At 42.0% G+C, this 9,558-nt stretch overlaps 1 protein-coding gene across 1 annotated transcript; it reads left to right on the top strand.

Moving 5' to 3' along the window:
* The first annotated feature begins 768 nt into the window (after positions 1 to 768).
* Positions 769 to 2,019, top strand: LOC119306507 (two-component response regulator ORR42-like). Its single transcript, XM_037582704.1, has 3 exons — positions 769 to 846; positions 1,348 to 1,579; positions 1,704 to 2,019. Exons 2-3 carry the CDS (start codon positions 1,364 to 1,366, stop codon positions 1,890 to 1,892), a joined length of 405 nt encoding a protein of 134 aa, XP_037438601.1. The 5' UTR covers positions 769 to 846; positions 1,348 to 1,363; the 3' UTR covers positions 1,893 to 2,019.
* Positions 2,020 to 9,558: the final 7,539 nt, after the last annotated feature.

The following is a 9,558-nucleotide window of genomic DNA, read 5'->3' as shown; positions in this document are numbered from 1 at the left end:
AGTCAATGTTGTAAAGTTTTGTAGATCAATAAAGCACTCTTTTGTACAACATTTTCTATCCTTTTACTCTTGGATTGTAAAAGCATATGCCAAGATGATTTCTTGTGCTGGCATGTGCGGCTGTCTGTCTGGATACGGTGGTAATTCACTGTACCCAAACAAGGTCCTATAGATACATTGAAGACATATAAAATGACACTATGCAATGTAATAAGTAGCATGCATATTTCGCATTGACGCATATATAAACAAATATAAAAAAGTAAATAGTTTAATATATTTATTTAATGTGTTTAATATTGTTTTTGCATAATTCATAGCAGAAACGCGAGATCTTCAGATTTCCTAATATTTTGTGATATATTGTTTTTTAACATGATATATAAAGCATCTGCTTGCATTTATGCAATATATTTCAATATATGAACATTTATAACCCTTCGTATCCCACCCACCCACCACCAATCGACACTCTCCCCCGATACTCTATTTCGCCAATGTTCTTCTTCCCGTCCACCCTCAATCACCTCTCTCATGCTACCCAACATACCCTTCTATCAATATAGAAGCGAGCAATATTGCATATCTGGAAAGATGGATCATTATTTAATAAAATCTCCCAATATTAGTTTGCCATATTTATTTGAGTGGAGAGCGGTGCAGATTTTGCATCGTGAATGCGATGGAGATTGGCTGACCATGAGCTACGTCTCCCCTTCGGCCCGCTATATATAACGCAACATAATCAGGGTACAAGGCACACCAGCACCAAGCAGTCAAGCAGCAAGAGCGGAAAGATCTCCGTTCTCTTCCTCCTCGACCTCCTCGTCCTCCGTCTCCTCCACTGTAATTTCTGACCTTATTAGCCTTCATATCCCTATCCCATCCTTTGTTTCTTGATCTGTTTTCATCATCCACCCTTTGTAGTTTTTGTTTCCATGTATTATATACATGAGTTTACAAGAGGTGAGGTTATATATGTGTAGGGTGTAAGTAGTTCATTTGATCTATATAGTACACTTGTGTTGACATCCATGTTTATGCCTCTATATATACGTGTTGCCATTTTTATGGTTTATTTTCTAAGTTGATGTTATTTGGTTGCGTCTATTTTTTGGAGCTACATGATTTCGTAAATAGAAAGAACATGCAAAATTAAGCATTCATATAACAATTGATCAATCTATATGACGGAAGGTACCAGATTTCTTCTGTCACTTTTTCATTATGTTTTGGGAATTTTATATTAGTGAAACTATTATGTCACTAATTAATATTAATAATTTCCTTGCGTGTATTTGGAATGAGTGTGTAAGGGAATAACTAATTTCTTTATTCTATTTTCAGATTCGTTTAGCTGATCATGGCATCCAAGGTCCAAGGATCCTCCTCCATGAAGGCACTAGTTGTTGAGGACAACACAGTTCAAAGGATGGTCCTCTCAATGAAGTTACGCAATTTTGAATGTGAGATTACTCATGCCATGAATGGAAAAGAAGCAGTTGACCTATTCCTTGAGGGGAAGAAGTTTGACATTATTTTTTGTGACAAGGACATGCCCATCATGACTGGTCCTGAGGTGCTTTGCTTCCCCTTTGGATATTCAATGTTTTTACAATTTTTTAGAAATGTACTGATCTGAACATAAGTCCTTGTTTTAAGTTTGCAAATAAACTATTTTTTGTTGTTGTGTTGCTTAATAGGCAGTTGTAAAGATCCGTGCTATGGGGGAAACTGATGTGAAGATTGTTGGGATGTCAGCTGATGACGATGCCATGGAGGTGTTCATAAGTGCTGGTGCTGATGTTTTTGTGCCCAAACCAATCAATGTTCAGGATCTCGAGTCTATAATTAAGGAAGTCATTAACAAGAAGAAGAACACCATGGTCTAGCACAATCAAACTTCCTTGAGCGATGGAGGAAAAAAATCTACTCATGGAACTATGTTTTCTTATGTATGCATTGTCATGTTGCTTAGTTTTATGTTGTTTAATTTCGAAAGATTAATGTTAAATTTCATTCGTTCTAAACAAGAAGAACATGAGGCACTATCCTTGATTCCAAGGCATTGATATATTTCTTGATCGGCACCAATATAAATAGGGCGCAATGTAATAGATATCATACATATTTGTCCATTGTCACTTTGATAAAAAAATACCAAAAAGAACTAGTTACAAAATTTATTTGCCAACTTTAATCGAGGGTATGTTTTGCCCAATTTCTAGGAGAGAGGCTCGTGGCTACTTGAGATTGTTTTAACATTTCGTGAGACATTGATTTTTAACACAATACTCTGAAGTACATCCTTGCGTTTATAAACCTCCACAAATAATTTTCTAATATATTTCTGTTTCTAAATATCTATAAACCTACTTTTCCATCCCTCCTGCCCTGAGTGCCTCTCTCGCATGATTCATCGTTGCTCTTCGTCCCATCAGCCTTCCCTAATCGTACATCCATTCTCTCATGCTACCCAATGCATCTCTTTGTCGTCGCATAAGCCAGCAATACAACATTTCCAAAGATGTGCATCATTAATGTATATATATATATATATATATATATATATATAATCTCCCAATATTCATTTGCCACATTTATGTGAGCAGAGAATGGATGATTTTGCATCGTGAAGGAGGTGCAGATTCGCTGGCCATGGGATAGGACTCCCCTTTGCCCCTGTATAAGTACCATGGTATACTCAGGGTGCAAGGCACACTACACCCAAATAGTGAAGCGGCAAAAGAGGAAACATATCCATTCGACTCATCTAGCTCTATTATAAGCTGTTGCTTCAGCCTACATTTCCCTATTTCATCCTTTGTTTTTATACCTTGTTTTATCATCCAACTTGTAGTAGTTTTGTATCCATGTTTTACAAACATGAGTTTATAAGAGGTGATGGTATTTGTGTGTAGAGTGGAAGTAGTTCATTTTGATCTATATTGTACATTTTTTGTTGGCATCCATGTTTATGCCTCTATATATACAAGTTTAAGGAGTGTATAAAGTCAGGGGAACATGGAGGCATCCATGTTAATTTATGCCTCCTAAAGTACTCAGAGCTCATTTAGATCTCCATAATTAACAAACAAATGAAAATGGTAGAATTTCTTTTGCTGTTCAAAATGAAAAAACAAAAAATGGACAAAGAAAAGTGTTGTTGCTTCCAACCGGCCAACCCATTCATTCATTTTCCCAACTAGTCACCAACCATAAGAATAACAAATGTTAAACCAGTTGAATTTGGTCATCAACCCTAAGCCATCCATGCAAAATTTTGGCCAGTAACCACCAGAAAGCACATGGTCTCAGTCTTCAGCCATAATTACTTTCTTTTAGTTTGTTGAAAGAAAGCACTGGCTCTGACACCAACATTTTTTGTAGTTGGGTGAGCATGAAATTGCAGGGGTTGGAAAGGTGTACGAGAAGCTCACTTTGCTACCCCCTCATCAACTCTAGTAGCCCATAAAGTCAGTTCTTGTGGGTGATCTGAAATTGGCCGATTTCAAGCAAGTCCTAGCAAATAAAGGTTTACAGGTATGTCTCTGATTTTTATTTTGAATTTATGATATTACACCCCTTAGTCATCCTATCCTTCATGTTTTGGCTTTGGAATGTGCATCAAATGGATATCTCTGGTTATATATACTTGAGACCGAAATCTAATGCTAAGAAATTCCTTCCAGGTTTAGTTTGCTGGGGGTGCTCTACGATGCTGCGAGTACATCACCGTATGCAAGATTGGTGATTCTAACCAGAAGGTAAACTAATTAGTAGAGCTGCTATACATTTAGCAGCAATTTTCATCAATCATATTTTTTTGTGGCCACACTTTGGTTGGCATTATCCTTGAACAACAGAATGACACAATGAAAGATACTCCAAATCAAGCATGATAAGCTGCTTTTAAATTTGGGATTTTTACATCTGTGCCCCTGGTTCCTTAGCTCTACTTATTCATCCCCGCACTCTTAACTTTTGCTCAATTTTCCCCACTCCCTTGCCAGAAACCCTCATAACTGGGCACAACGGACGTTGCCGTCGGGTCAAAGGCTTTGATCTTTAACTCTGGCTAGTGGGGCCATGTTGGATTGTGCCGCGTTGGGTGGGGTCGCTGTTCGACCATTGGGCCGTGGTTTCGTTGTGCCGTCCCTTGCATTAAACGTTTGCACGCGCCGCCAGGACAGAAGCCTGCTATGCATGCACCCAGCAAACCCTGCCTGCATGCACCGATGCCACGATCCCACGATGCATCGACCGAGCCTGCATGCGCCGATGTGTCCGCCACGACGCACTGACCGAGCAGCTTTCTTGCATGCCAGCCGCCACAGATGAAGCGATGGTCACTGCCGCTGGCTTCTCTCTTCTAGCTAGGTGGCTACATATTTGTGTCTTGTGTAAAAAAGAGCCACTCCCTTTCTTAGTTGTACTCATTCATACCTACCAACAATGCTTGCTTGCATGCACTAGCTAGGTGGTTACTAACAAGGGAACCCTACTAACAAGACGAGCTCTCTAAGAAAATAATTAACAAATATGCAGTCCCAATATGTAGATAGGCCCAACAAGCCCATAGCACGATCACATAGCTCAAACTAGGAAGAACTTAATTATAGAATAGATAGAAAACTTAATAATATAATTTAAGAAAAGGGCCAACAAGCCCATAGCAACTCCAACATAGTTCAATTACAACTTAACATAACATAGACTAAAAAAATATAGAGGGTTTAGAACCCTAGCCGCCGCCTTCTCCACCTCGCTCCTCCTCCGGGCACCCTTTTCACCGCTCCTCCGGGGTGTTGTCGATGGGGTACGGAAGAGTGTACATGCACATCGCGGTGGGGAAGATGTTGTTGTACTCCGTGAACCTGTTGTAGGTGGTGAAAGCGATGAACTCGGAGCCACACCAAAACACCCGGCTGAGGAGGTAGAAGGTGTCGAATGTGTTGGTGAAGTGGGAAAGGAGAGCAACCACCACCCGGTTTTGGATGACCTCCTCGACGCGGAACATCGTTGGAGATCCCCTCGGGAGGTGGTGGTAGCCGGATGCGAGGAAGAACTCAGTGAAGTTCCTTGCGGTCCTCAGCCTTGATATCGCCCACACACGTAGTGTGCGATCAACGTACACGCCGGTAGGGTAGAGCCTCTCCAGCACGGTGGGTAGGAAGCGGTAGGTTGGTCCGGTGTACTGCATGGCTGAGGGATCTGTAGAAGATGGAGAAGGGGTCAAAGAGCAAGAATGGCCGATGGACAAGGGATGGCAGAGGCAGAGGGTGGCTTAAATAGCTGTAGTGCTACGTGTTATTTGGCCGTGGCAATAACGGGGTCAAATGTGAAGTTAGTAGCCCGTTTTCAAACCCACTGCAGCATCGGGAGTGTACACGCGTGGGAAATGGTGGTTTGAAAAGAAGAAGAAAAAGAAGCTAATTGCACATGTGGGAATCTGTGGTCAAACCCTATATTTATGAACAAAAAGAGACAATTTGTGAAGAGCTTGTGGCCATTTTGAATGATAAAAATAAATTTGGCCCTTAAAAATTTGGTCATTTTGCGTGATAAAAAGAGATAGAGGGCTTGTGGCTATTATACAAATGCAAAATGACTCATTTGGTGATAGTTTGTGGCCATTTTACATGATAAAAATAAATTTAGCCCTTATAAATCTGGTCATTTAACATTTGTATAGAAAAAAATAATGATGCAAAAAACAGAGCAAACGATGCAAAAATACAGAGCCAGCACGTTCACAAAAAACAGAGGAAACGATGCAAAAAAAAGGATGCAATTCGACGACCCAGAGCTTGGTTTCCTTTTGGGCCCAGTAACAATGTTTTTTTTCACGGAGTCAGTGGTGGGCGAGCAACCGAGCACAACCAATAGGATCGCCTCTGGCGGATTGCCCCACGATCCAACGATGCGGAGCCGTCCTTGTGAGCTAACAGCACGGAGCCTGCACACAGCCAGCCCACCTAGTTCCTTCTAGAAGGCCTAATCTGAGGGCTGTCTCTTGGCACGAGGGTATGATCGGACGGCTGACGTTGGGAGCTAGGGTTAGGCGAAACCCCGCGGGGTTTAGAGGGGTTTTGAGCTGGTCAACGGGGTTTCAAAGGCTTTGACTGAGCATAATTAATTTTAAAAAATCAAAAAAAGATGAAACCTTCACCGTTCGTTGTTTTATAAGACAAACTAACGAGGAAAAAAATACTAAACTTGGTCTATGGTCATTTTCATGAAAAAACCCTAGCTGGCACGATCGAGGTCAAATGAGCACCATTAATTCAAAAAAAAATATAAAACCTGCGCACAATGTTGTCTTATGTGACATGTTACCAACCAAAAATCATAAACTTGCTCTACGGTCATTTTCATGAGAAAACCTTCACACATATGAGCTATCATGTACATGGTTTCATAGAGTTCAAGGAGAGGAGGTGGTGTTATCTTCTGTTTTTTTTAAATAAAAAAATAACTAAAGCTTTATTTTAAAGTGAATAAAAAGATCTGAAGTTAGTTTTCCATTTTCATATTTCAAAACATGTTTTAATAGTTTTTATATTAAAGCATATGTTTTAAAAAAATGTAAAAATATGAAGATTAATTCAAAAAATAGTGAAACTTTGAATCTACACTATGGAAAGTGAATATGTGTTAATAAAAAACATTTGGCTCATTTAGAGTAGGTTCAAAAAAACTTGATTACAAATGGGTTGTTTACCCTAGCCTGGGAGCTCATTTGGAGCACATTTTCTCAAATTCAAATTTATTTGACCTCCTCTAAATCACTTCAAATTTTGCACACATGATCTCGTACACAAACATAGATAGTTTGTCAAGGTTTTACTTGTTTTTGCGTTTTCTTGAATTTGTATTGTCCAGGTTTGCCAAGGTTTACATGATCTCATTTGGAGCATGCATTTGATTTCCAACACAACATGTGTGATCATTGCAGCACCTAAGATCATAGTTCGTTTGGGTCGGCGCGGGCAAAAGTGCTAAAACGGGTCAGGGAGGATAAAAATAAGCTGCAGGATTCCAACACCCTGCTGGGCGAAGAACTGAAAGATGTTCGAGCCCAGCTAGCTGACTTTGTGAAGGAAAATAAGAGGCTACAAGGAGGCATATTCAGTATTCTTTTGAATTTACCTCTGTGCAATTCGGCGAAGAAAAGAACTAACAGATTTATGTCTACAGGTATGCTGACTGGCCGTCCCGAAGAGGAAATGTCCGTATCTTCAGGCGATCGGCTACAAGAGCTGTCGCAAATACACAAGCGAGATCGACAGGCAATGCGAAGTGTTGCCAAGGCCTTGTGGCCAGCCGCCTCCCCTCCATAAAGTATGGAGGAACTTGTACAGCTATTCAGAGGAGCGCGGAGGCGTTTCCGATTATGGAAGATATCAACTTGCCCAGAAGGTGCGCGAGAGGCCTGGGCCATGGTGAAGACACGTTACACCAAGTTGATCCAAATCATATGGCCCGGGTTGGACCTCTACGGTTGGAGGGAAAAGATATTCCCATTAGTTTGGTATATGACCGGGTAAAAATAGCCGGAAAATATTCCCAACATGATTGTAAGTTAGACAACCTGTTAGATGGCATAGAGGAGGGAGTTTTTGAGTCCCAGTGACTATGTACTTTCATTGACATATTTGACCCTAGCCGGATTGTAAAACGGTCGTCATGGCAGACCTTTTGGCTTTGACCTCTGTACCCGAAGGTATGGAGTGCTTCCGAATACCTGAGCGGCAAGATAGATCGGGGTATGCGTGGAAACCAGGTGTAGGGGTCATAGTTGCTTGAACAAACAAGTTGAATCCGGCTAGCTATGTTATATTACATTGTAATTGTAAGAAACATCTTCCAGGGAGAATAGTTCCGTTAAGGGTTCCTTTCCCTGGGTGAACATGCGTGAATATGCATGTCCGAACTATGATTGAAAAATCGCAGTATACGTGGCATCTGGGGGTTCACAGTGTAATGGGTGAAAATGTCTTTAGTCCGCCGACCGAATATTCCCTTAAGAACGCTAGCTTTCGGCTTCACCCAGTCCGAGGTACACATCCGGATGACCCGGCAGTAACAATCACAGAGGTGCTCCCTTTATGCCCTAGCCGAACAAAGGGGAACGTAGGGCATAAGCATAGGAGCCAGGCAACCCAGCTTGGCCAAAACTTCAGTCATAACGATGCATATAATGGCAAAGAAAAGGTACATATGAGGAAAAGACACATATGTGGTGAGCTTGATGCCCAGAAATTAATAATAAGCTTTTGTACAAGTAGCTCCCAGGTATTATGGGCGTACATATTTAAGTATGTGTACGTCGTAGGTGCGCGGTTTAGCCACACGAGAGCTTTAAAGCTAAAACAAGCAAAAAGAGATAAAAAGTAATGGAAACAAAAGGGAGAAGAAGACGAACAAAGAGTTCGGCTCTAGGCGTAGAATCTTAGGAGTCTGGCCGCGTTCCATGGGTTCGGCTCTAGGCGATTGTTTGATGCATCATGCAGGCGGTACGCTCCTCCGGTGAGAACTTTGTCAATGATGAAGGGACCCTCCCACTTGGGCTTGAGTTTGTCCTTTTTCTTCTCTGGCAAGCGCAGAACGAGTTCGCCAACATTATATGTCTTGGCCCGCACTTCTCTGCTTTGATATCTGCGAGCCTGCTGTTGATAAAATGCGGAACGGGCTTTTGCGATGTTGCGCTCCTCCTCCAGGGCATCTATGCTGTCCTGTCGATCAATCTCGGCCTCTATCTCTTCATACATGCGCACTCGAGGTGAGTCATGAATAATGTCGCAGGGTAACACAACCTCTGCGCTGTACCCCATGAAGAAGGGTGTATATCCGATAGTGCGATTGGGCGTGGTCCGCAGCCCCCAGAGTACGGAGTCGAGCTCCTCAACCCAGTGCTTTTCTGATTCTTTCAAAGACTGCACTAGTCTAGGCTTGATGCCGCTCATAATAAGATCATTGGCTCATTCGACTTGACCGTTTGTTTGTGGGTGATAGACGGAGGCGTAATCGAGCTTAATGCCTAGATTAGCACACCAGGTTTTCACCTCATCGACTGTGAAATTGGAGCCGTTATCGGTGATGATGCTGTGTGGAACACCATAACGGTGCACAACACCGGATATGAAGTCTATTACCGGTCCGGCTTCGGCCGTTTTAACTGGTTTGGCCTCTATCCACTTAGTGAATTTATCCACCATGACCAACAAATATTATTTCTTGTGGCTTCCTCCTTTATGGGGTCCGACCATATCAAGCCCCTAGAAAGCAAAAGGCCAAGTGATGGGGATTGTTTGTAGAGCGGTGGGTGGCATATGGCTTTGGTTGGCAAAAAGCTGGCATCCGACACAATGTTGGACAAGGTCCTGTGCATCTGCTCGGGCCGTCGGCCAATAGAAACCTGTACGGAAGGCCTTACTTACAAGGGTCTGAGCCACGGCATGGTGACCACCGAGACTGGCATGAATTTCCGCCAAGAGCAGCCGTCCATCTTCTTCGGAGATACATCTTTGGAGTACTCCGGTAGCACTTTTCTTG

The sequence above is a fragment of the Triticum dicoccoides genome, chromosome 5B (genome assembly GCF_002162155.2).
Source record: "Triticum dicoccoides isolate Atlit2015 ecotype Zavitan chromosome 5B, WEW_v2.0, whole genome shotgun sequence".
NCBI classification, from domain to species: Eukaryota; Viridiplantae; Streptophyta; class Magnoliopsida; order Poales; family Poaceae; genus Triticum; species Triticum dicoccoides.
Note: the sequence above shows the minus strand (reverse complement) of the source record. Positions and strands in the feature narration are given on the sequence as shown.